The following is a 27,991-nucleotide window of genomic DNA, read 5'->3' as shown; positions in this document are numbered from 1 at the left end:
AGTAGACAAGACATAGCCAAATATTGTAATGCCACATCACTAGTGGACATTTGAAATTTGCCGACTAGAACGGTCGGTTAATTGAGGTTCGGATAATCGATGCTCTACTGTACTCATAATTACCAGCAACTAATTAAAAGTTTTTATTTCTCATCGATAGTACACAAAATGGTAACTTGTCCTCACAGGACCATCATTAAGGGGAGGAAAATAAATAAATATATGTGCAACTAACTTCAAACACCCTACCATCCACAATATTAGATAGGTAAGCTATAAAAAGTTAGGGAAATGTGTAAAATCTTATCAACTTTAAAGTTCAAGAACTCAAAATGTAGCAGGTAACTTGTATAATTTGGTTGATTTTAATGTAGATATAAATTAGCACAAATGAATAATGTTATCTCAAAACAAATTAGAATAGTTCATTGAAAATTTTATTTACAGAGGAAAAAAGGAGGATCTGCCAAATTTTTTTTTTCAAAAGGAACAAAAATTTGAATAAATATCACAAGCACAAATCATAATTTTGATTAAGAGAGTCATTTGGCATTCGAGATAAAAAGAAATCTTTCCAATCACGAACTTTCATTTGTCTGATTTGCAAAAGTTGCCAAGTCTCTCTTCATTGCGTAGGCGTCCTCTCCGTCCGCATAGTACTTTGGTTCGACCTCACTGATTCTGAAAGCAGAAAGTGTCTTATGAGCGTCGTCTATTGCAAATTATGTTTCTTATAAAAAAAAAACCAATGGCTTACGTAAATCCTAAAGTGTTTGTGTAGAGATGTAGTGCGGCTCGATTACTTTTTCTGACGTGTAGAGAAACATATTTTGCATTGAAGCACTCTACCATGGATCTTGATGACTGGTCCATAAGTTTCTGTGCGAGTCCAAGTCTTCTATGAGACCTTTTCACGGCCTTAATGAAAAGAAATTAGTTTTGTATTTTAAAATCTTCACAAACTATCACTTCAATAAAATTAGGACAAAAACAAGGGCATTTACCAACGACGTGATGTGTCCATGTGGATCGTCATCCGAGTCTTCTTCCCTACAAAACAGTAATGCATTGAGCATTTCATTCAAATGAAATAGATTACAATCAGCATTCTTATGCTATTGTGAAAAAGAAATTTTTTTCACAACTTACATTTTTGCCAAAACGTAGCCAACAATCTTGCCTTTTTCATCCTCGGCTACATACGACAACTAATAATTAAATATATGACCATCATAGTTCTGTTAAAATTCATTATGATATATATATTTTCATATCAAATACAATGTCTTTTCTGTTTAAATAAATAAAATAGTATATACTGCTGGCCAAGTAAAATGCAACACCATGTAGGCCTCTAGATATTGTAGGTTGCATTTTACTTGGCCAGCAGTGTATTTTTGGGAGTATTTATTAACATACACAGTCAAGTTTATTCAATTATAACATACAGCATGCTTATAACACAGTTAAAATTTCTACCTTGATTCACCACTACATAAAAAAAATTCTGCCCAGTTTTTTGAATTGGTGCTGCTGTAAGGATTAGAAACCTTTGAACAAAGTAATTACACCATTTGCTCTAGGGAGATTCTATGATGCCTCTGCTCCAGTACAAACTCAAGAATAAGCCAAGAAAATCTGCTGCAACACTGAATGGTCAAAAAGAGGGATGAAAGCGGACTTGTTGGATGAACGAAACCAAGTCGTGTTACGATAGCAAGGTAAAAAAATCTGATGAAGAAGCTTTACGGCAATGTAGAGTTGTCATTTCTTTTTGTTTTGTATGCAAGTAGTGTATTTCTCTTTTCCTTACTGAATTAGCTTGCTACACAGCATAATTTTGCATGACACTTTTATATATTAATTTAAACAGAACAGTTCTCCTACCGAGTCTTCCTTTTTTGTTTCTTTTATATACATTACTGTACTCCTTTTTTTCCTACACAGCAAAATTGCCTTCATATATGAACCTTAACTACTATTGGCTTTAAACTTAAGTTGCCAGGTTGAAGCAGGATTGTGAGAGTGTGTAACAAAACATGAAATCAAACAAGTGTAAAGCCATTTCTTTGAAGTGGCAAGAATATACAATATAGAAAATTTGAAGAAATCCTATGCAACAGTAGCAAAAATAACATGAAAAACTAATAAGATGCAATTTGTCATAATTAGTACTGATGTTGAGAACAAACCACTTAAATGACCAAAAGCAATGCATTCCAAAAATCTTCCAATTAGTGTCCCATACTTCTTGATAAGGTACCTGATGTCAGACAGTTCCGCAATCTGAATTTTAAGTCAATTGCTGCAGGGTTGATGGTTTTGAAAACAGTATTGCAGAAAAGACAGAGTAGATCCAAAGCAATAGAATAATATGTGTACTGAACTTGCACCTTAAAAGACTCGTGTACAATATGAAGCAGTATTATTTTATTGGATGCTACCCCATTGATTGAAAACACATCTTCAAAGAAGAAAAATGTTACATGCTCAGATAAATGGAACCGACAAAGAATTTCCTCTTATTATTGGCAAGAGTGAAAAGTCCAGATGCTTTAAAGTGTAAAATATACATTAAGGTACTATTCTCAAGCTTCAAAATCATATATTTATTTTTCAACATAGTCACCGTTAAGGCTAACACATTTCTCCCGATGTGTAACAAGTTTTTTCATTCCGTCACTGAAAAATTCTTCAGACTTTTCTCGAATCCAGGACTTGACAGCTGCCTTCACCTCATTGTCCGAGGTGTAATGATCACCCTTGAGGTCTCTCCTGAGTAGAGGAAAAAAATAAAAATCACAAGGCGCAAGATCAGGGGAATAAGGAGGACATGGAATCAGTTCAAACTTCAGGTTTCGAAGAGCATTGCCAGTTGCGCGCTAGGTGTGTGGACGAGCTTTGTCATGTTTCAAGATTATTGGCTCCAGGTGATTATTTGTTATTAGAGGCAGCCTGGCGCCAATAATCTTGCAACATGACAAAGCTTGTCCACACACCTAGCGCGCAACTGGAAATGCTCTGCGAAACCTGAAGTTTGAACCGATTCCATGCCCTCATTATTCCCCTGTTCTTGCGATTTTTATTTTTTCCTCTACTCAGGAGAGACCTCAAGGGTGATCATTACACCTCGGACAATGAGGTGAAGGCAGCTGTCAAGTCCTGGATTCGAGAAAAGTTGGAATGAAAAAACTTGTTACACGCTGGGAGAAATGTGTTATCCTTAACGGTGACTATATTGAAAAATAAATATATGATTTTGAAGCTTGAGAATGGTACTTTAATGTACTTTTTGCCCGATATTGCTATTTGTTTTTGTTTTACAGGCATGTGTGCATTACTTTTCAGCCTACCTTCGTACATAAAAGTGGCACGTATTCAATTGAAGTTGTCAAACAACAACAAGGTTTTTTGTATGCTAGACACTTGCAAACCATCAAGAATGTAACCTTTGTAACTTTGTGGTTTTCTATTGCAAGCATCTGATGCAGTAGCTTGTTGACATAAGAGGAACTGTTTGCATGTGGAATTGAGTTTCTTGTAGAAACACAGAGAGCTTTCGACACATCAGAAAATAGATTCTGCGGCATTTGAGACATTACCACATGACAAGTTATGGAATTCTGTAAGTGGTGATATACCTTTTCACCACTAATTCAATTGATAGGATGATAATTTTTTATATGTACATATGAGAGAGATTAAATGTAAAAAAATTATATATATATATAAAGTCACATTTGGGTTGGAGCACCAGTGCATCCTTGCATGCATTAAGCCATTTATGTCGGCAATTCTAAAATTGGCACACGTTCATCTCTAAAACAATTAGACATTAATTTTTGAAAATGGAATATAGTATATGATGATCAGAACACTTATTCAATTTATAGTCTTAGAATGACAACATACATTCTATGGAAAATTTATTTAAGATTATACAAATGAATAAGGCCATAATGTCGAAAGACTGACAAATAAACAAGGACGACTACTCAAAAATGAACATATTTTTAGATATAAACATTTGTTAGCTGTGGTGTAAGTAAAGCAATTAAGTAGAATGGATTCAAAAGATGGAACTGAAGACAAGAATCTTGAAAATATTAACGACATATGAAGAATTCCTCTATTAAGGAAACACTTATTTACTTTGATATATTTACGGTTTAGTAATAAATAAGATGTAACTTTTAGTATTTTTGCTTTAAAATGGACCAATAAAGATTTCGTAGTGGTTTTTAATAACATGTCCTTATTAAATCTGAAAAGTTAATCTGAAACATCTGAAATTAATGATAGCAAAACAGTTAAAATAGAAAATATTTGAAAAATCGATTATTATTGTTACACCATAAATTTTTTGTAATTTTACTTAATCAATTCAGAAAAACAAACTAAACAACTGCAGCTCTGGTTACATTGCATTTCTTATCTAATTGTTAAACTTTTAGGAGTAATATTCTACAATGGGTTCTTGAAAATATTTTTGCCAATGCATGAAAATGCAATGTCTCTTGTGCACTGGCATCCACATTTAGGATTTTATTATCCAAGACAAATTCTTGTTGAAAACTATTCAAAATGGCAGCAGTTTTGACAATACTTAACAAGCGAACAGTTACAATATTGGCTCCCCACCAGCTACAGTGGCAAGCTAAATTTGGCGGACCGACTAACTTCTAACAAAGTTGAATTATTTATACAAAGACAGTATCAATAATGGGCAGTTTCAATACGCTGCTTAACAATTGAAGACGGAAAAATAATATAATTCAAACAAAATTGTTAGACATTTCAATTGCTTAAATATGTTGATATGTATGAGAATATAACAATAACCTTTGAAACATTAAAAAAAATATGAGCATACAATCATAACTGTGGTGGAGAATATATGATAACGTAAACTGTATATCCTGTACTTTTCTATAAAAATATAGTATATACCCTCTGGTTATACAGTTTTCCAAAATATACACTATGTACATTTGTAAGTTATGGCTTTTCTATAGTGTAGACCTACTAAAGTAAGTAAATAACATAAAAATTAAACAAAATTATTCGTCATCCCTAAAAGTAATTTCTTTGTACATTTAAAAAATTTTTTTTTAATAAGACATACGATGCTATAGTTGTAAACTCAACAGAAGGTACAATAGTATGTATGTACATACAAAGCATAATTTAATTGATTTAGTCTTATCCACATGTTTCCAGGTGAAATTCGTGTATTTTCCCATGCTGTTGTGCCCCCATTAAGATACTACAAGAAATACAGGACTGAGAATAAAATTGATTTTGATATGACTAACAGAAATCTGATCATAACACCCACTTAACACCTCCATAAGAGTTTTTATATAATTATTTTGACATCATCACAATGCTAGGCTGCGATTTTTAATTTATTTAATCTAAAATATATGTGCTCCAACTCAAATTAGTAGTGTCTTGCCCCGTACACCATACTTTTCCTGTTAGATAAATGGCTGGTGTGACTCTATTACTAACTCCTTTCGGGGGAAATTTTTGAATTGAAATAATATGACTTCTATTTTGCATCAGAAGTCCACATATAGTTAATTGGGGTTTCCTGCCCTTACACTTTCCCTATCTGGTGTTGGCTTTAATCTATCTAACTCTATTGATATTCCTAAGATAAAGGAAGGACAGACAGATGACAGTGAGAATTTATAGGTCTACAATTTTTTCAAATTGCAGCCCAAAATGTGATGTGGCAGCATTCAAAACATGTTCTGGAAACTTGTGGATATAATATTTCATTTTGAAAAGAATTTATAAAATATACTATTGATGCATATAGGATTCATTACGGACAAATAAAAATGCATGTTTTTGGGGTTGTTGAGAAGAGAAGCTGGAGATTTTTCCCTAGGACCAGATTAACAGACACTCCTAGTAGTTTCTACCCCTATAAATTAATGTTACTTTACATAAGAGAGTTTTTTATTAACTTTATTTGTTCAAAAAAGAACAGGTTCCTTTTTATCTCCAGAATGCATAAGAGCACTCAACAGCACAGATTGTCAGACAATGCATCATCACACCAATAATGAGCCAATACTTTTTTGGCTATGTTAATCAACAATCACTTCAATTCAATTCAAATGAACACGTAACTTAAATTCTTTTTTAATGTTGAAAATGCTTTCAAGAAAGCATTAAAAGGTTTGGTTTGATGGAGAATATGGCAACACAATACATTCTAGGAGGACTTTTGTTAAAAATTGGCCCCTATTTATGTGTTAGAGTCATAAAGAAACCAGAAAATTCCACAAAGCTAGCCCTTAGGTGAGGTACAAATCCACGACCGTCTAGCAGTTTTCCGTGGTTTTATCCACTCAACCACTGGCAGGCCAAACATATTAAAAATGTTATTGTACTATATACACATAAGAGCAGTGTTGAGTTGCCAAACAATAAGGTGAATCCCATAAATATAAAGGCACAACTTGTTATGCAAATAAAAGCTAAACTAATTATTATATAACAAAACCAATTTAACTTTAAAGTAGTTACAACTTACAAATAAATATACTATGTAATTATATTGTTTAACAACTTCACAATAAATTAATTTAAATCAATCACATTTCTCACTGTCCCAAAAACAAAGGCAGATTAGATTTTTTAACAATAGAGGTCGTACAGTATAACTGCCACATATTTCAAATGTTTATTTCTGTTACATATTGATGTAAATGAGTTGTTTTTCATTACGGCACATGCAAAACCCTTAACAGATGTTGAAAAAGGCAATATTTCAGCTTTAAGAGATTAAAATTACTCAGCAAAGAGCAATTGCAAAAAAAAATTAATCGTTCTCCAACTCCAACTGTAATTGACAATTTCGTAAAATTTGGAGACAAATACAGACAAAAAGAAATCAACAGGTTGACCTTCAAAGTTTACAAATAGAGGAAAACTTGGTATTTTGAGGGAAATCAAAAGCAACCAAACATCTTTATGAAGACTAGCATCAAAACTAGAGCTTAATGTATCAAAATCTACAGTTGGAAGAATTATTAGTACATGTCAGGATCTCATCTATAAAATGAAAAAGCCTATGCCATCACTAACCCCATCCATGAGCAAAAGCGCTTGCAATGGACACAGGAGAAAACAGGATGGACAGACACTTGGAAGCACATCATCTGGAGTGACGAGAAGAAATTTAATCTTGATGGACCAGATGGTTGGACTTGTTATTGGTATCATTTGAGGGGTGAGGAAGAAATATTTTCAAAACGGCTGCAAAGGGGAAGCTCAATGATGGTATGGGGTGGGTTTAGTTGGTTTGGCAAGACAAATGTTGTATTCCTCAGTGGCCGAATGAATGCTAGAAAGTTATCTTTCATGCTAGAAAGTTATCTTTTGCCTTGGGCTGATATAATTGCTGGAAATCGTTGGTTTTTCCAACAAGATAATGTCCCTATCCACACAGTTAGATCAGCTTATGAGTGGTTTTTAAGTAATGGAGTTCCAGTTACTGATTGGCCAGCTCATTCTCTAGATTTGAATCCAATGGATAACCTCTGGGGGATCTTAACTAGAGCTGTATAAGCTAATGGGTGCCAATATAGCAGTGTAGATGAGTTAAAACTTGCAATTAACATCTACTGGGAAAAAATAACTACAATAGTCCTTTAAAAGCTTATACAATCAATGTCAGACTGTGTATCTACAAAGTTATTATGAAAAAAGAGAGGTGTATTGGATGATAATTAGTTGATTATCATTAACAATACTTTCTACTGTTCTAGTGATTTTGTATTATGCCTTTATAATTTTGGGACAGCAAGAAATGCAATTTTGATTTAAATTAATTTATTGTTAAGTTGTTTTTCAATATAATTACATGATTTTTTAGTACATTTATTTGTAAGCTGTAACTACCTCAAAATTAAATTTGTTTCGTTATACGATAATTAGTTTAGCTTTTATTTGCATAACAAATTGTGCCTTCATATTTATGGGACGCACCTTACTTTATCATATTTGTATTGTTCTTCTAAATTAATTAAAATTAAGTTTACTTAATATGAAATGCTAAAAAAATTCATTACCTGAGGCCATGATAAACCATGATAAAAATAATATTTCATCTGATAATTTTCTGGTAAGCATAGTAAATTGCAATGCTGCATATTCATAAGATCCTCTGGCTAAATTAAAAGAAAAAAAAAATTAATAAGTGTAATATTATATTACTCCTCCAACATAATAAACTTCTAAGTATATAATACACAACAAAGTGACCAATAAAGGTCAGGTTACTATTTGAGAGATCCAAAATCAAGAATGGGAATCCCTTAAGTCATTCCTGAAAATTTGACCCAGTGTCGGATAGTTACCCTGGGGTCAACTGAAAATGAGTTTCAGGGATCGGAAATTAGTCGGGTAAATTGAAAATGATGCCAGAAAAGTAAAGCAAAAGACAGTAATAACTACTATGAGGTTAAATTGTGTCAAATTACTATTAGTGTCGAGGCACATCATTCCAAACTGCATCTTATCCACACTTTCAATTATTCCAAAACTCCATCTTATAAACTTCAATACATTCCCAATTCCTCATTGAAATTATAATTCCATTTTACACGTTCTATAAACGAATCTTAACACTGTTGAATCGAACACTTAAAAATTTTATTGTATACCAAAAATTAAGCAAAAATGGATGAGATGCATTTTGGAATAATGCACCTCAAATACAAGGTCAAGCAAGCACTTGAAATTAACTCAAAAAGTGTTCCAAGATCAAGAATGATCAAGAAGAAATAAGCAAAGCAATTTACAAAAAAAAGAAAAACAAAAAAAATTATTATTATTATTATTAACCCTCTCCCTCTCCCCACAGAGAATTTCCAAAAATCCCTTCTTAGCGTGCATTCTCATGGTATATCCTAACTATGTACCAAATTTCAACTCCTAACCAGGGCTGTGGAGTTTTGGTGTTGGAGTCGGAGTCGGTAGATTTCTATGCGACTCCACAGCCCTGCTGCTAACCATTTGGGTTCTGCTCTTATTATTTATCATCATCATCATCATCCCATCTCAATTATATTATAAGATGTAGGATGTAGATACACATGCAATTATAGGACTTCAAGTGTAGCCTACTTTTAGAGACAACAAGTAACATATTTTTGACTATTAACTAATTAACTGTATACCACACATCCTAATTAATAAAAGACCACAAAAGACTACATAGGGGAGAATGGAGAAGGTAAAAAAAAACACATGGTTATAATTATTTTATTAAAAGAAATTAATTTAAAAATTATATACTGCATCAAATAACATTGACAGTTTTAGTTAGTCAGTTAAATTAATCATTTTGCTGGCAACGTCGGAATGTGATCCGTATTAATTGTAAATGCCATTTGCAATACTTTTAATCCTCGTTATCCAGTATGTGGACTGTACAATGCATGTGTTTATAAAACTATCAGAGTATTGAAAATAAAATTTGAAAGATGTGAAAAACTAATTTAAAAGAACCTGACTCTAGAGAATAATATGCATAATTAATTTTACATTAAAATTTAAAAAACTGTACTAAGGTCATAAAACATTTATAAATTGTCAATATTCAATCAATCAATATTAGTTCCATTTCTTATAAAATAAGTTATTTACTAAAATGATAGTTTCGCGGCAATCGTACCCACGTGATTATCTTAACTAAGTAAGTATAGGTTTTATATACGACATTTCTAAATAATCTTACCTTCGCACACCTTATGTTCATGTTTTTTCTATTAATGTTTTGATCACAGAAATATAAATCACAAAATTCGCTTGTTATTGATCAAATTTCACTTAAAATACCGAAATTTAACAAAAGACTAAAGTCACGCCGATTAAGTTCATCCAACGACCCCTGCCGATTAAAAACCGAGTAACATTTTAATTTTTTTTTTTTTTTCAAAATTAACTTTTAAAATTGTTTAATTGTATTTTAAAATTATAAAATTTAAATTGGAAATATATAAAATTATTAATAATAACCGAATTTGTTTGTTTATGAAAAGTTACGCAGACATTCTTCCCATTTTTTTGACTCCATTGTGTGAACACTAACGGAGCTTTTTTTCGGGCCTATCGCGGGTTTGGTGGACCTGACAGAATTCATAATGGGTTTGTAAAATGGTCTGTTGTGACTTTAACAGAGCTGTAGAGTCCATGTCCACAAGAGCATCCCGTTTCCAGATGGTACCACCACCATCCCTTGCTGTACCTACGTGAGCGTACCAGCAAGTCCCACAAACTTCATTGCAACACCACCCTCTACTAGACCTTATGCACCATACCCATAAAGGTCACACCAGTAGTTTAAAGTACTATGCACTTACAGGTATAATACCTTGTGTACCGCACCAGGTACTGAGTGCTATGCACTTCATATAATAGATTAAAACTTGCAGAAGGATCGCTGACCATCAAAACCCGAAATTCAAATTTCGGATCTTGAGGGTCAGCGATATCAACCAGAAGGCAGGTTTCCATCTACCAGGAGCTCGTTTGAAATGATAAAAAAGTTAAGCAAATTAAAGGCTTATATAGTTAATTTTTTTATATTTTCTAAATTTACAAAATGATAATCTATGCTTAAAATAGATTATATAAGGAGTGTGTGAAATCTACGTTAATGATTATATAAGCGATAGTTGTTGGCATGTTAAATCTGGTTAGTTGCAGTTAGCAGTTGTGTGGGGGTACCAGTTAGCAGTTGTGTGGGGGTACCCAATTTAAAGCTTAATTTCGAAATATCTCGCAGGTAGTCGAATGTCGTGGGTTCGTGCCTCACCAAATAGGTTTTCTTCATCTGTTTAACGCTTAAATAGGAACCAATTTCGCGTAGAAAGTCCTTCCGGGAGGCACCTCCCATTGGCAGATGGCCCAAGTGTCACGTTGCCTTAAAAACCCGGAATAACTCTGGGTGATCAGATGCGACCCGACAACAGGCTTGTAATATGGGTTAATCTTACAAGCCTGTCGCGGGTTCGCATCTGATCACCCGGAGTTTTTCCGGGTTTTTTTTCGTGTGTGACCTAGATAAGGGCCAGTTTTCCATATTTAAAGTCCTTTGGGGGTACCCCCTTTGGCATATTGTCCACGCATTGCTTTGACTCACCCCATCAATCAGTTCTTTGTGATTCTCTGCATGGTTACATAACACAGTTCTATTGATAAATTTTAATAATTTGTAATAATAAACCTCCTTTCTGGCGCATTATTATGTATATTTTTTTGTTTATTTCAAAAGGTTTTTCAAAGGGTTCAATAGTGTATATTTTATTGCTCTTGTCACGTCTCATTCGATCGAAATATCGAGAGAAACACGACAAAATTTAAGTCAATAAACAGTTATTGTAAACCAGGTGTTTCTAACGGCAATGACTTATCGAATGATGAATAATTCTACGAATTATTAATAAAATACTTTTATTTTAATTATATGACGCGATTCGGCGGCCATGATTTTAGCTTTGATTTATTTTCTTAGGACCACGAGAACGTGGGTAATCTGACGAGGGGAAATTGGAAAACTTGGCCCTATTTAGGCGAAGGAAGTTGAAGAAAACCCACGTGCAATCCGATGGCCAAGCGCGAACCCGCGATCAATTACCAATGTTTAGCGGTTTGAATGGTTTGTTACCATTATTTTATATGCAAATTTGCTGAACGTTCCCAAAAAACATGTTGCCCGCCAATGATCAAGTGGGCACCATGTTTTTGGGAACGTTGAGCAAATTTGCATGTAAAATAATTTTTTTAAATGGCCATTTTTTAAGTTTTTATCACTAGCAGTTGCAGCGGCGGATTGCCCAATAGGCCCACTAGGTGCGGCCAAGGCCTCAAAAGGCCTAAGTAGCAAAATGATAATACGCCTCTAAAAATTTAGTGAATGCCTGAAAACCTTTGTCAAAGGAATTTGAAAACCTTTGTTTAAGGATTTTATTGTTTTTTTTTAATATATATATTTATTTAAAATTACATAAAGGGCCTTATAATAAAATTGCACATAGGACCTCAAAGTACATACCGGTATCCGCTACTGGTTCGTTTTTTTGGAGGTTTAATTAACTGTATCATTGCACGAAGTCTGACAAATGCCTTTCACGGCCTTTTTGAGGCCTCCAGTGTATAAAAAACGCAAAACAGCATTAAAAATTGTATTATATTCCTTAATTAATGACGTTTGATCAAAAACAAAGAGAGTATTTTTCTTAATATATAGGAGGTGCAACGGCACGAATCATTTGCAACAAAATGTTTTTTGAGGCCCCTAGAAATGCAGGCCCTTATTTCCCTCTATGCATAAGGGGTTCCTTTAAGAGTAGAGAGCCTAAGAGTTAAGTAATTTGGTTTGATTTTGATAATATTTTAAACTAATTAACTGAATTGTGTGTGTTTTAGCAGTTTAGTGTATGTGTTTTGTTGTTTTTCTGTATTCGTATGTTTTGTTGGTTTCAGGATGAGTGAAGAAAGCAGTTTGCTACGCTCCTGCCTTTTGAAATCAGTAAAATACAGTAAATAAATAAAATTTAATCCAAAACACTTTCTTTCTGAATTAGTATTATAGCCTACTACACGACTGCTACATCACCTAAAGCTTTACACGCTTCTGTAGGATATCTATAGAGACTTTGTCTAAGACAATATTTTCACTTTCTCAATTGTCATTGGGGAAAGTAAAATGAGCTAAAGTGACTTATCAATCCTACTGCTAATACTACTGATCAAACTGCTAATCCTACTGACTTCACTGCTATCCCTGCTATTCCTACAGCACTGCTTCAGTGCTAATACTACTGATCAAACTGCTAATCCTACTGACTTCACTGCTATCCCTGCTATTCCTACAGCACTGCTTCAGTGCTAATACTACTGATCAAACTGCTAATCCTACTGACTTCACTGCTATCCCTGCTATTCCTACAGCACTGCTTCAGTGCTAATACTACTGATCAAACTGCTAATCCTACTGACTTCACTGCTATCCCTGCTATTCCTACAGCACTGCTTCAGTGCTAATACTACTGATCAAACTGCTAATCCTACTGACTTCACTGCTATCCCTGCTATTCCTACAGCACTGCTTCAGTGCTAATACTACTGATCAAACTGCTAATCCTACTGACTTCACTGCTATCCCTGCTATTCCTACAGCACTGCTTCAGTGCTAATACTACTGATCAAACTGCTAATCCTACTGACTTCACTGCTATCCCTGCTATTCCTACAGCACTGCTTCAGTGCTAATACTACTGATCAAACTGCTAATCCTACTGACTTCACTGCTATCCCTGCTATTCCTACAGCACTGCTTCAGTGCTAATACTACTGATCAAACTGCTAATCCTACTGACTTCACTGCTATCCCTGCTATTCCTACAGCACTGCCTCAGTGCTAATACTACTGATCAAACTGCTAATTCTACTGACTTCACTGCTATCCCTGCTATTCCTACAGTACTGCCCTCAGTGCTAATACTACTGGTCATACTACTAATTCTACTGACTTCACTGCTATCCCTGCTAATCCTACAGTATTGACCTCACTTCTAATCCCACTGACCTCATTGCTAATCCCACTGACCCCTCTGCTAGTCTTACAGACCCCACTGCTAATCCTACTGACTTCACAGCTAATCCCACTGATCCCATTGCTATTCCTACCGACCCACTTTTCACTTTCAATGATAAAATTATCATTTCTTTAAAAAATTCCTCAATATTCACTCCACATCTTTCCTTCCGGTTTCATTTTTACGTTTACTTACCTCCATTTTGTTATAGACAAATTTTGTTAAAGAAACCAAGAAAAAAAAAGTAAATATATTTTTACTTTGAGGGTTGGATTATTTTACTGAAACGAGAATAACGGATATTTCTGAAAGACTCCTCTCTATTTAATAAACACTTGATAAAATAATAAACAATAACTTTCATAGCCGTTTATTATTCTGATTAAGCCACACACACAAGAATGCCAGTGCCATTGTTTAGCAAAATTACGTGATTTAAGGTCCCATATACTGCGAAATTTCTATAAAATAGGAAACTATGAGACAAAGAGAGTGGGTCCTTTAGTACTTTTTCATTGCCAATCGCCCTTTTATCAGGTAGTAAAGAGTCATTCGTGGCGCGTAAGGAACCACAGTTCGAATCCTCCCCATCCCCAAATCCGATAAACGTTACCAAATGTAGAATTTATCGTGATATGTAGGGACGTGGTAGGGTGGTTCCACCCCATCATCTTCCTACCCTAGTCTTTGGGGACTTTGTATTCGTGCTTATCATAGGTTTGGCCAGACCCACTATAGGGTGACAGGATGGTGATGGATGGGAGGGACATTCCCATGAAAAACTGATTGTCCTTGATCCATTCATAATTTCTTCTGAAGAAATCTTTCTAAAATTGAGGATTGGTTGATGGATTAATGGGATAAGACAATGCGAGGGTGGTCTGCCAAGGATCGTGGCTTCCCAAGAGGACTTTCTATGGAAAACTGGCCCCTATTTGCTGTTACGAACCTGAATAAAACCCGGGAAACTGCACGTGGCCAGCTGATCGGTGAGGCGCGAATCCACGACCATTACCAGCGTTAAATGCTAAAAAACAGGTGCGTATTAAATCCTAAAAGATACTGCGTATATTTTTACAATTTAATCACAATATTTATTGCTGCAATATTTTATTTTCTCTTAATAAAAAAAAACAAATAAAAGTCTTGTACACTTTTTAACAAGTCAAGTCATAAAATCGAATTGGGAAAAATTAAAAACACACAACAGTGTATCGACAAGGGCAAATTGCATCACCTGTTCTCTACACTCGCAAGTGCCACTGCTTCACGAACAGATTAAATTTTTAAAATTTCCTCTAATTTAAACATAAAATCGAACATTAAAAAAAAAATAATAATAATAAAATGCATTGATACTAGAAAATTGCATTACCTATTGCATTACGCAAGCCTCAACAGTGGCCGAAAGAATAAAACGCTTCACACTGGTAGTTAGTCGCAGGTTCGAGCCTGGTTAACGTGGGCTGTTCACGTGGAGTTTTTCGGTTTTTTTCACGTTTGTAACACCTGAATAGGAGCCAATTTCCCATAGAATGTTCTCCCCCCTTGGTAGGTCACCCACGTGTCGCGTTGTCCTGGCAAGCGACACGTGTTGACAAGCGAGAAATCGCATGACACCGCCTCGCGAACCCAGTAAATTTTTACAATTTTCTTTAAATTAATAAAATTATAAACAATTCTAAACATTTAAAGACATTTTTTTTTACTATAAAAGTTGTTTTTCTGTTAAATAAACGAAGATTCACGCCCGACATCCGAACGCCATATTTAATTTAAAAAAAAAAAAATGGTAATAAATTTAGTCGAAAAACAAAGAACTTAAGCCCTGTAATAAATTAAAATGCTATTTTTTTTAAATTAATAATTCAAATATGTTATAAAATCGGATTCTACTCGAACAAATCGAAACATCTGTTTAAATTCTTCATGTTCAGACACCGCAACAGGCGTCAAAATTCTAACAGCTTTCATTAATTTCATAACATATTTACCATCATAAAATTCAAATTTTTTGTTTAATGAGGAACATCTGTAGAATATATCATATATATACAGCTAAGTATCGATAATCCGGATTAATTGGGTCCGAAACCCATCCAGATTTTCGAATTCATCGGCGTAAACTCCAAATTCCAGTTCAGGTGTTCAGAGCACGGGCCTGTACTTCGTAAAGAGTGCAGGAATACTTACAAAATCAGGCTTTTTGAAGGCTCCAGATTGCATTGACGTCCGGATTTTCGAGCTTTACATGTATATATACATGTGTTAGGTGGCACGTATATCATATTACTAGTGAAGTGCAGCCGATTAACATGTACTTCAACGTTGCGCTTAGGTAAGGCTACGGTTTCTTTGTTCTCTCTTCGTTCTAGCTTATTTAATTCTAGATTTTTCTTTGAATTACGAAAATAGAATCGATTTAGAATATTATAGACAAGTTTTTCTGTAATTTACAGCTTGGCTTTGGGCGTATTCTTCGTGGCTGCTCGTGAAATCGAAGAGTTGTTTAGCTTGATCGACGAAGATTACCTCCAAGAATTAGTGAGAAATGCCGAATTAGAGGTCCAAAAACTACGCGAAATTGAAAGCAGAGGTAAAATTATACAGTTTATATATTTAAAATGTTAATTATATAGTTGTTAGGTTATTGTTTTACGTAAATAATAGAGAAATTGTCTCGCTTGGATTGAGATTTTATTAGAATTATTGGGATACGCAAGAGCGAAGACAAATTGATTTTAATAACTTTTATTTATTATTAGTATATCTAAATCTGAGAATTTTAATTAAGATTAGTGTCGTGTTTTCTTATTTTATTATTAGTTTAGGATTTATCATTTTAATTTCGGCTTGTGGATGTAAAAGGTGTCAGCCCACCCCGCTCTTGAGGACCCAACGTGGAAATCGGGCAATCTAAATAATCCTAGAGGTATTTTAGAGTGTCAATTCGGGATACCTCGGGGCCTTCTCCCTCATAACCCTATTGTTGTCCCGGCCGGATCAGAGATGGAGTGTTGAGGGAACGGGGATTCTATTACAATAATATATCGGGTACCGTCCCCACGTCTTGTCAGATCGTCCATGTGTCGAGTTGCCTTAATCTATCAATCCAATCCTACCGCTCTGGGTAACTGGAATCGACAGCAAGAGAGCAACCCATACAATTTTTCACAGACAATACAGTACTTTTTTTCATTTTTTCCACTCTGTTTGCATTAAGAAAGCTTTTTAATCACGCTCATTGTAGGTTCGAACGGGCCTACTGTGGAACAGCCGGGTGTAAGAGATATCCGGGATAAAAACTTTAGGTTTTTAGAGCTTCCAGATTTGATCCTGACTCCCCACAGCGACACAGTAAAAGAATATCCTGAGGTTCCTGTCCTATATACTTGAATTAATGCTTTAATCGCTTCGACGTGACGATTCCTTCCAGGAGAACTTTCTATAGGAAAGTGGCCCTATTTAGCTGCTAAACACGAGAAAAATACCCTCAAAATTCCACCTGACCATCCGCTAATGCTCAATGTTTTCTCCGCTCGGCCAATGGTGGGCCCGACGATTCCCCATTACAAATTATATTGAAATAGATGTATTTTATGGTATTACTACAAACCACTAAAGACAATAATTAAATAAATAAGATATTGCGTATAATAAATTCCCGATTTTATTAATTAAAAACTCAGGATAACGTTTACAAAAAGCAAACAGTATAAATGATTGATAGAATCACATTATCTTTGATGTTTTAATGGTGAATGAAGTTATGTAAATTTGTAATTAATAATTTTGGAAATATAATCCAATTGTACAAGGGTTTTTACTGTAAGTAGACAATTAAAAATTAATTAGTAGTAAGGACTGTAAGGCATTTATAATTAAATAGTAATTAATTAATTTTTGGTGTACATCTTGTTAGATTCGCATCATTACGTTCCTTTAATTAATTTTATTTTATTTTTCGTAAAAATAAATGAATTATAACAAAAATAATGGTATCGAATTTACTGTATTAATTTGGGGAATTAATATCTAAAATATTAGATAACAGCATTAAAATAACACAGATCTTCACTTAATTAGATTATATAACACGGGATTAGGTAATAGGCCCGAAGGCCCCAAGCATTAGGAGTCAACCTAACGCTCTGGAGGATCCGGAATCGATCTGGACAGTCGGAAATTCCTTGGAATTTTTCGGGATTCGTCACGTATATGTGACGACACTCGTTCCTCCTCATCCGGCTGTGCCATTGTGGGCCTGGCTGAACTAAAGATAAGTTTGGCTTCAGCCAGGCTAAGCGGATAAAACCACTGGTAGTTAGTTGGTCGTGGGTTTGCACCTGAACATGTAGAGTTCTCCGGGTTTTCTTCGTGTTAGTAACACCGAAATTGTGGTCAGTTTCCCGTAAAAGATCTCACGAGAGGCATCTCCTAGGCAGATCGCCTCTTGTGTCACGTTGCCTTAGAAAAGATAACTGAAAGAGCCTTTTAATCGAGCTTTTTTATCGTCATCAGTTCGGCCCAGCCACAACAACGAGACTGGGTGATCAGAGACAGGGCCTGACATAACCGGGATGGATCATTCCTGTAATTTTTCGACTGCTTCGATCCAGGGTTCTCCAGAGCAATAGGCTTACAACAAAACTGAGCCATACACAATTTTTTTTTAAACTATTTCTTTCCTGTTGGCACTAAAAGAGCCTCTTTTAGCAAGTCCATTATGATTCGGCCACAATGGACGGCTGAGTGGTGACCATCCCCCGAAAAATTCCTGGGGATTTGGTCCATACACTAAATGACGATAGATTTACGTCTCGTAATCAACGATCTAGGGGTGGATTTCACTCGGAAAAACCCCTTCTAGTGGTTTCTCCGAGTGAAAACTTTTGCAAGGCACATTGCTCAGCCTTCAAATATATCTGTTATTAATTTAAACGTAAAATAAATACAATTAACTCAATAATTACATTTTATTTATTCACTTATGCTAATAAAAATCAATTTAATTACGTTTGTAATTAGAATTATTACTAATTTTAAATGCATTTAATAATAAATTCGTGTTTAAATAAGTATATTTTAATTGAGTGCAACGTCAAATTTTCATTTATTTGCTTAAAAAAACCGATAAAAACAACCTCGTTAATTCTCTATCAAATATGTTTATAATGTATATTTAACCACTCGAAACCTTATAATTATAATTAATTTAAATTCCTTCATTACATGGTTCGATGACTTGATATTAAATAAACATTTTTTCTATGAAATGAGTTCAACTCGAGGAGAAATTTAATCCCAAACGGAGTTTGAACACCTCCAATTTGCACCCTTTCAGCTTGATTTTTAATTATAAATATATTGTTTAGTGCATAATAATAGTCTTATTCATAATTTTAATGATTTATTTATAAACTGTGCTTAATAATAATCAGTAATACCTTTAAAAATAATTCAATGTTTACGTGTAAAGTTATATTTAGACTTCGTTTAATTGCGTGTGGCACCTCAGAAATGACCTTCTCTATATAAAATCTTATTATATAAATTTAAGGGTCGGTGAGACCCAGTAGTAGGCCTTAACACACAGGAAATTTGTGGATCTCTTCCTCTCCGTAAGCATTAAGAGGGCCTTTTTAAATCATATCCATCGTGGATTTGACAAGGCCCACAAAAGAGGAAACAGGTGTCGAGGGACAGGATATTCCCAAACCCGTCTCCTGTATCAAATTTTGAGGCCCGAAAAATATATCAGGGCCTCTTGTAGTACTTAAATGACACTTCTAACCTCTCTGCCATAGGGCCTGATTGTGTGCATTTGAACCATAATGAAAGGAATGTTGCACAAGAATCGAATAATTAATGGTTTTCACTCGATTGTAAAATAATATAATGGAACATTTAAAATTAATTTTCTCAGTATTCGGCAAAAACAATTAAACAATGTTCGAAGAACAAACAATACCTTTTAGATTTTACCTGTAATTAAAAAAAAAAAAATCTATCTGCAATTTTATATAAATGAAAGGAATAAAATGAACTTCGATTTGAATTCCTCAGTTTTAATTATTCTATACGTTAATATATTAATTATACGTAGTAAAGTTTCGATTATCCGGCCTTGCAGTACAGGCCACACATTGCATACAACATTGTCTCCGTTATCCAGTGTAATATACAATACACGCCGTATCAATATGAGGTATGGACCTCGTATACGGTAGAGTCCCGATTATCCGTTGGGCCGTATAATAGATAATCGTATGTTTTAATTAATAACTGGAAATAAATCGCGCCTGACAAACGAGCTGGTTACGTGCAGTTTTCCGGTCTTTCTCGCGTGTCTAACACCTAAATATGGGCCCTTTTTTTTTTCTATAGGGGAGATCGTCCAGGTGTTGCTTTGCCTCATTCCATCAACGGTTCCTCCAGGTTTTAACTTAATCGGTGTAATTTTTTATATAAATTCGAGAAATAGTACGAACGAAATTGAGAATAAAAGATATATTCATTTCTATTAATGCCTCGCATGCATAATAAATCAGCATATCGAATAAATGTAGTGGTGTGTACGGCATATATTATCCAAATTAGAAATAACTAAGTGTATAATTAGATATGTGTTTTATGTCCTCGTCGAGCTAAGGTTTGGTTTATTTATATACGACAACGCGACACTGCCGAAGAGTGATTTTCTATGATAAATTGGCCGCTATTTAGGTGTTACTAACGAGAAGAAAACCCGAAAAACACCACGTGCCACACCCTTTTGGACAGGCGCGAACCCACGACCATGCCAGTGTTCAGTGGTTTCATCCATTCGGATTGTAATGGGTGATCGAATCCCAGGTTGTCTGTTTGGATATTTCGTATCCCGTTCCCTCATCACCCGGTATAGCCGAAGCCATAACGGGCTTCCTAAAAAGGCCCTCTTAGTGCCACAGGGAGGAAAGAATTTTAAAAAAGATCATGGTAAAAAGTAATTATACTGTTAACAAAGTACATGGTACAATGGTAGAATTTAAAGCTTCAGTACCTTGTAGGATCTTATATGGCAAATTTAATCAGTGCCCGAGTGGAAAAAACCACTGAACTCTGGAGTTGGTCGTGGGTTCGCGCCTCGCCAACGGTTTTTCTATGAAAAACTGACCCTTATTTAGGTCATTTTCTCATTCTTTCACAGTGTAAAGCATGCTGAATCTAATATTTCTAGATTTTTTTCAGGGTCTTCGTTTCTATCACTCTTTAATAATATTCACATTACTTTTGATGTTTACATAATTAATTATTTATTTTCTAAAATACCGAGAGAAATCTTTATGGATCTTACCTTTCAATTTCTTACAGCAAAATACTTGAATCCTTACGTTATTTCTGCCGAAGGAAGACATCAGTTAAAAACGTGTCCCGCATATCACCCTAACGATGTTCAAACCATGCTTGAAATAATGACACGTGATATAGTTGGCAGGTAAATTATTTAATAAATAAATCATTTAATAAGGTATAATATCCTATAATAGTCCGCCCTTCGAAAGAGCAGACACGAATCGGCCTGAACTGAATCGTGATCCTTCCAGTTCAAGCTAGCTCTTGTCTACTTCAGTTCAAATAATACATTAATGTTATTATTTTTTTTAAAGATATGATTTAGATTCAACCGATATAAATCTACTACGAGAGTATCCTCTGAAGAATAACGAAATCACCAAGCAATTACAGGAGCAATGTGTGGACAACAGACCAGTCGATTGCACCGATACAAAATACCCTACAATAGATGGAAGTTGCAATCATTTAAATAGGCCAAACGAAGGAAGGACGTTCTCCTGTTTGGATCGTTTATTACCTCCCGATTATGCCGATGGTAAGAAAATGTGTAATTTTATTGGTAAATTAAATAAAGCTTTCTTCTAATGAATATTTTATATTCGAGGTGTGGATACCCCGAGAATATGTAGGGAATGCCCTACACCAGATCCGAGAAATATAACTTTAAATGTTCATAGAACTGGAAATTATGGCAGCCTTAGTTATCGTTACACTGCACTGGTTTCGATTTTCGGACAATTCGTCGATCACGACATGGAATTTACCACTCAACCTACGTCAAGTAAGTAAATATTTTAATTCGAAACGTGCTTTATAGTGACACCCGATTTAGCATCTGGCCATCATTTTTAAATTACAGTAAATACAGCGTGTTAGTATCGATATAACGACACAAAATGGCGGAAGTCAGAAATGTTCGCTAAAGGTCTCACTACAGAGCGATTCTACTGTATTTAATAATTTCAAATATAACATATTTAAATGAATTTTCTGTTTAAATAGTAAATAATTCAGCGATCCAGTGTTGCGGCGATCCTCCTCTTCACGAAACTTGTTTACCTATTGAAATTGGTCCGAATGATCCCGATTTTCCAAATATTACTTGCATGAATTTTGTGCGAGATGCCCGATGTGGAACTTGTAATTTAGGTAAATATTATTGTATAATTTAAAAATATTATGCTATTATTATTATATCGACCCATTACCATTGACAGGTTGGAGAGAACAGATGAATTCTTTAACTCCGGCACTCGATTGTTCTCAAGTGTACGATACAGATTTAAATCGATCTCTAATACTAAGAACATTAGATGGAACTGGTAATTTTAATAATTATTTTATTATTCTCTTTATCTATTATCAGATGTATTTAATTATTTTTTAAACATCTTTATAAAGGTAAATTAGCATCTAGAATGACATCAGTCGGAGAGTTTCCAATGCCAGATTTGAATTTGAATGCTCCTAATCTATGCAATCCGCCTAATGAATGCTTTAAAACAGGTATATATTTATATATATATGTTTGTCTGTGTTAGGTACGGATATAGGATATAGGAGGTCCTCTTATTGTCCTCAAAGATAAGAGTACCCTACAAAATGTCTGTTATAAACATAAAATGCGCTTTACATAAGTTATTTTATTACTTAAGGCGATTTTAGATCGAACCAAAACCTGGGTTTAGCATCGATGCACATTACTTTCCTCAGATTCCACAATAGAATCGCCGAAGAATTGAAAATAATGAATCCACAATGGACGGAAGAAACTTTATATCAAGAAACAAGGTACATAAAATTTTATTATCTTCTATATAAACATTTATTTATTAAAATTAAATTCAAATTTTACTTTACCAGAAAATATGTTATTTGTGTCTATCAACACATCGTCTATACCGAATTTCTTCCATTAATTATTGGGCCGGATTTAGCGAGACGTTTACACGATGGTGGATATACGAGATATTATAATTCGGTTCCTATGAAATTAATAAATTCTTTCGCTGCTGCCGGTTATAGACTCCATTCTATAGTACCCGATCCAATATTTCTAATTACCGAAGACGGAAGAAAGAGTGAAATACTTCTAAGAGATTCCTTTTTCGATGTGACTACCATACTCCAACGAGGAATCGAAGACGTAATAAGAGGAGCAACTATACAAGCGGAAGAAAATTACGATGATTTATTAGTTCAGTCACTGACTACATTTATGTATAGAAGAAATACTACGAGTTTAGGATTGGATCTTGCCTCTATAAATATACAAAGAGGGAGAGACCACGGCCTTCCTTCTTACATTCAATACGTTCATTACTTTCACGGATTCACAATAGAAACATTTTCAGATTTAATTACGTATGATTTAATGGATAGATCTACTGTAGAGAAATTAATGAATGTGTACCAATGGTAAGTACGCGTATTGCTGGTAAACTTCTTCTACTTGTAGTTAATTAATTATAATTGAATTGTTTCAGTGTGGAATGCATCGATCTTTTTACGGGTTTAATCTGTGAAAGACGTCAGAGAAATTCAGTTGTTGGACCTACAGCAGCCATACTTATTGCACGACAATTTTATCGTTTAAAATTCGGTGCAAGACATTTTTACACGCATTGGAATTATTTAACATTAGGTATACCGATATTAATAGATAATTTTGATACACATAAGAAAATTAATTCTAAATATTAACAATAAAAATTGTTAAAAATAGAACAGAGCGAAGCTATTGAAGAAGTCTCACTCAGTCATGTATTTTGCTATGCCAATGGAATGGCTGAAATAACAGAAACCCCATTTATAAGAGGGTAAGTATCATGTATACCATTTATAAGAGGGTATATATCATCTATACGGATATATAAAGTGTAATTTATTCGATGTTACGTTGCTAAGAATAAAATACAAAATATATTATATTTATTTTTACAGAAGTCGCATCATACGTTGCCGTGATTTCCCTCCGTTGGATCTCTCTGCGTGGAAGGAGGATTAAAATTTAAGAAGAATTATCCAATTTTCTTTATGTTGTTATTAAAAATTAAATGATGAATTGTTGTTAAAGATAGAAAATAATTTGTTTTACTGTTATAATACATTATTAAAATAATAAAGCTTTTAACAACTGAATATGTGATTCTTCTTAAGCATTTTAATTAGGACGATTTCGTGGTGGAGGCGATTTCCTTCTAGCTCTTCTCCCCTGTAAATAATATAGAAGAGACAACCAAATTATAAATGCATTCCAGTACCTTTCGACCCTTCCTGTATAAAGTGATACTTTATCCACACTCATTATGGACTCGAAAGATCCTGATAGGGAATGCATAAGTACCAAATTCAGTACCACCGCCATTGATATTACTTTGTTTCTTCTTAAATTAATAGTTGCTTGCCCCTGTTAATCATACTTTTAACAATAGAGTCGTGCATGTCATCTATCTAACTCCTTTCGAAGGAAGATTTTGAATTGAAATAACGTGACTTAAACGATTTAAAAGGCACAAAGAGGGTAATAATGAAAGAATTTTAAAGTAGAAACGTGGTTAATAAATCTTATAATGATGATTTTTGTGGTATTGTATGTTAAGATTTCAAAAGTGGGCACTGAGATAGTCTTTTGGGTAGACAAGTGATTTCCCTTTTACAGAATTTAAAGGTTCGAAGCAAACAAGTTTATTTCTTCTTCAAAATATAAAGGCGAATTGTTTTTTCTTGCATTTTACATGGCTGATGTATTGAAAGCGTGAGTTTATAGATTCAGTTTAAAATAAAGGTGTTAGTGAGCCTCAACAAAAATGTATTGCACGATCGATTGCAACGTCTAATTCAACCAAATAAATGCTTTAATTGAGATCTTTGCTTGTAAATTAACCGATAAAGTAATGAAATTATATTTTAGCAAATAATTTCTAATAAAAATCACTCGAAATTTCGACATAAAAACAGCTGTTATGGTTCCATATCGAGATTTTATAAACAGCTGTTTCCAATTAGAAAAACATATACGAAACATAAAATGAAACAAATTATTATTTAATTTTAAAATTAAAAAATTTAAAATATTACAATTACCCACTTTGTTCTAATATTTATCTAAATTAGTATTTAATGATGGTTTTTTGTTTAAAAATTATAACTCTAAAACTGTTTAATTAAACTAATAAATTCTATACTTTATCATCAAAAATTTATAATAATTTTTGTTTTTTCGAATCAAATTATTTGTTAAATTTATTCATAAACACCTGAACACTTGTGTAGAGAACACCTACATTTGTGACTACTATTTGTATATAATCAAATAGCACAAATGCTGATGGGTCTGTGAACATGTACTTCAACATTGCGCTTAGGTAAGGCTCGGTTTCTTTGTTCTCCTTACGTTTTTAGCTTATTTAATTCTAGATTTTACGCCGAATTACGAAAATATAATCGATTTAGAATATTATAGATAAGTTTTTCTGTAATTTACAGCTTGGCCTTGGGCGTATTCTTTGTCTCCGCTCGTGAAATCGAAGAGTTGTTTAGCTTGATCGACGACGATTATCTACGTGAATTAGTAAGAAATGCCGAATTAGAGGTCCAAAAATTGCGTGAAATTGAAAGTAAAGGTAAAATAATTTTGTTAGGATATTATTTTATATATTTCATTTTAAAAGTTTTCTTTTTTCGTTCGGGATTTATCTGTAAACTGTTAGTCCATAAAGGAATAGCCGAATGGATAAAACCGTTGAACTCTGGTGATTAATCGCGGGTTTGCGCCTCACCAACAGCGTGCCTAACACGTAAATAAGAAAAAAATAGGAGCCAGTTTTCCTAAAACATAATAAGTCCTTCTTGAGGTACCTCTTTCGCAGATCGCTCGTGTGGTTTACTTATTTTATCAATTGAGTTCCCTCTCCATTACGCCTCGACTACCTGGGCATCCGTTCATCTATGACTGGGTATAATCGGAGCCGTTTTAATCATTGAGCGTACTAGACAAATGTCTATGGCCCGAGAAATGGGCAGCCCACGGTCCTGGATTTAAAAAGAGGGGACTAATATCGTTTTAGAAAAATGGAGCCGTGTACTGCTGTCTAGTATCTACCGTATCTGGGTCATGCTGTTAGCTGTGGTGGAATTAAAAAATAAAATTGNCAAATTATATAATGATTTCGCTGGTTGTGCTTTCAGACTTCATTCTACAGTTCCCGATCCAATCTTCTTAGTTACCGAAGATGGAACAATGGAAGAAATACAGCTAAGAGATAACTTTTGCATTAATGATTATATACTTAATCGAGGGATCGAAGACATTTTAAGAGGGTCGACTAAACAACCAGAAGAGAAATTTGATCGTTTATTAGTACAGTCGCTGACAACATTTTTATATAGAGTAAATAATTCGAGAATAGGATTGGATCTTGCTTCAATGAATATACAAAGAGGAAGAGATCAGGGTCTACCTCCTTACATAAAATATCTATCTTTTCTATACGGAATCAAAATTGAGAAATTTTCAGATTTAGCCAAATGTGGTTTAATGGATTACTCCACTGTGAAGATATTGCAAGAAGTTTACCAATGGTAAGTGGTGGTTTATACCATGCTATAACTATTTAATAATATATTAATTGAATAGTATAATTATGCATAATTTAATTACTTTAGCGTGGAATGTATCGATTTTTTCACGGGTTTGGTTTGCGAAAAACGTTTGGAAAATGCCACAGTTGGACGTACAGCAGCCACAATTATTGGTCTACAATTTTTTCGTTTTAAATTTGGATGGAGACATTACTGCGGACATAAGAATTGTCTAAAACCGGGTACATTTATTAATTAATTCAATAATTAAATAAATATCTATTAGTTTTTGCAAATTTATAAAATGTCGTTTGAAATAATCACAATCTGTTTTTAATAGATCAGATGGAGTTAATTAAAACAGTTAAACTCAGTCATTTGATTTGTTACACCACTAACATTTCTAAAATAGAGGAAAATGTATTTGTGTTCGGGTGAGTAATTAATTAATTAATTAATTAATTATATTATGAAGTGGAAAAATTATTATATAATTCTGTTATAATTAATTTATTTTTTTTAATAGAAGTCCTCTCATAAATTGCGAAGATGTCCGACGTTGGGATTTTTCTGCATGGAAAGAGAAACCAGGGGAAAACAATTGAAAATTCTTCTTAATTATCTCATAAAAATTTAAATTTCATTTCTAATAATTAATTGTTAAAAGAATATTTTAAACTATACTATGAGGAGTGGTGGTATAAGCATTCATTTACATATTTTACTGTCATGTTTAGAAATAAAAATGTAAAGAATATATGTTCTAAAATACAGTGATTCCTCGTACTTCGAATTTAATTTATTACAGGAGGCCTTATACGAATCGATTTACCCCACTAGAAATAATGGAAGCGAATTAATCCGTTCCCTATTAACCAGGCCCTAAACAATATCCATTCCGGTAAACGGCAAGGCATATATAACACAGTTAAATGTCTTAAACAGTATATTAAAAATCACTAAAAACAAATAAATAATGTATAATAAGATAAAAATTGCATTTACCAATGGCACATGGTCGACTTCTGCATCTTAAAAATGGCCGCCACGTGTACGAGGACACTTCGTAAAACGAAAGCGCCCTCGTTTAACTAAAATTAATATTAGGACGTAATACAATACTTTTAATTGTAATTGTTATCATTAGGCGAAGTAACGCTAACGAAACACTACTATTAACTTCTGGAACGTAATCCCATTTTTTTGTACTAGTACTCTGTTTCGTATAGCAGGAAATCGCATAACACGGTTTACTTTTCTATGTTTGATCCGTATTATTTATTACAAAATTAAAATCGTAGTATAAAATTTTTATATACAGGTATATACAACAGATTTCGATGAATTTGATAGAGGGGTGCTTGGTTTCTAGCTCGATAGAAAGCGCCGAATATACACAGTCAAACATCGATGTTTACATGTACAGTACGTAACATATGTTGTAT

The 27,991-nt window shown here is 33.9% G+C and overlaps 2 protein-coding genes and 1 long non-coding RNA gene across 5 annotated transcripts; 2 read left to right on the top strand and 1 right to left on the bottom strand.

The window, feature by feature from the left end:
- Nucleotides 1–50: 50 nt before the first annotated feature.
- LOC111616888 (N-alpha-acetyltransferase 10-like) lies at nt 51–27,600 on the bottom strand. 3 transcript variants are annotated; one of them, XM_023358239.1, is made up of 6 exons: nt 27,552–27,600; nt 8,091–8,189; nt 1,150–1,208; nt 1,005–1,050; nt 758–918; nt 51–681 (listed from the first exon to the last, which is right to left on the bottom strand). In XM_023358239.1, the coding sequence occupies exons 2-6, from the start codon at nt 8,175–8,177 to the stop codon at nt 579–581; spliced, it is 456 nt and encodes a 151-aa protein (XP_023214007.1). In that variant the 5' UTR covers nt 8,178–8,189; nt 27,552–27,600; the 3' UTR covers nt 51–578. The 3 variants fall into 3 exon arrangements, with proteins under 3 accessions (XP_023214007.1, XP_023214006.1, XP_023214005.1); XM_023358238.1 differs by lacking the exon at nt 27,552–27,600 and adding an exon at nt 20,962–21,071; XM_023358237.1 differs by lacking the exon at nt 27,552–27,600 and adding an exon at nt 9,761–9,913 and having other exon boundaries at nt 57–681.
- On the top strand, nt 15,680–27,271 carry LOC111616901 (eosinophil peroxidase-like). Its single transcript, XM_023358261.1, has 18 exons — nt 15,680–15,963; nt 16,085–16,221; nt 20,979–21,102; nt 21,275–21,498; nt 21,568–21,744; nt 21,966–22,112; nt 22,181–22,285; nt 22,365–22,469; nt 22,619–22,754; nt 22,827–23,381; nt 23,450–23,607; nt 23,689–23,782; nt 23,907–23,969; nt 25,452–25,588; nt 26,033–26,546; nt 26,631–26,788; nt 26,887–26,980; nt 27,073–27,271. Exons 1-18 carry the CDS (start codon nt 15,941–15,943, stop codon nt 27,149–27,151), a joined length of 3,030 nt encoding a protein of 1,009 aa, XP_023214029.1. The 5' UTR covers nt 15,680–15,940; the 3' UTR covers nt 27,152–27,271.
- Nucleotides 25,235–25,583, top strand: LOC111616890. Its single transcript, XR_002755338.1, has 2 exons — nt 25,235–25,330; nt 25,452–25,583. It is a non-coding gene; the product is annotated as an uncharacterized LOC111616890 (long non-coding RNA).
- Nucleotides 27,601–27,991: the final 391 nt, after the last annotated feature.

Source organism: Centruroides sculpturatus, unplaced genomic scaffold (genome assembly GCF_000671375.1).
Source record: "Centruroides sculpturatus isolate CEXI.00-Female unplaced genomic scaffold, Cexi_2.0 scaffold1040, whole genome shotgun sequence".
Taxonomy (NCBI): Eukaryota; Metazoa; Arthropoda; class Arachnida; order Scorpiones; family Buthidae; genus Centruroides; species Centruroides sculpturatus.
The sequence above is the reverse complement of the archived record's forward strand: the minus strand, read 5'-3'. Positions and strand labels throughout refer to the sequence as shown.

Excerpts from the sequence above, each read along its gene's own strand:
- LOC111616888 (XM_023358237.1), bottom strand. The coding sequence starts at position 9,781 with ATGAACATAAGGTGTGCGAAG. Across the intron at positions 8,190-9,760 it reads TGAACATAAGGTGTGCGAAG|CCAGAGGATCTTATGAATAT; the intron begins GTAAGATTATTT and ends CTTTTAATTTAG. Across the intron at positions 1,051-1,149 it reads GGCTACGTTTTGGCAAAAAT|GGAAGAAGACTCGGATGACG; the intron begins GTAAGTTGTGAA and ends ACTGTTTTGTAG.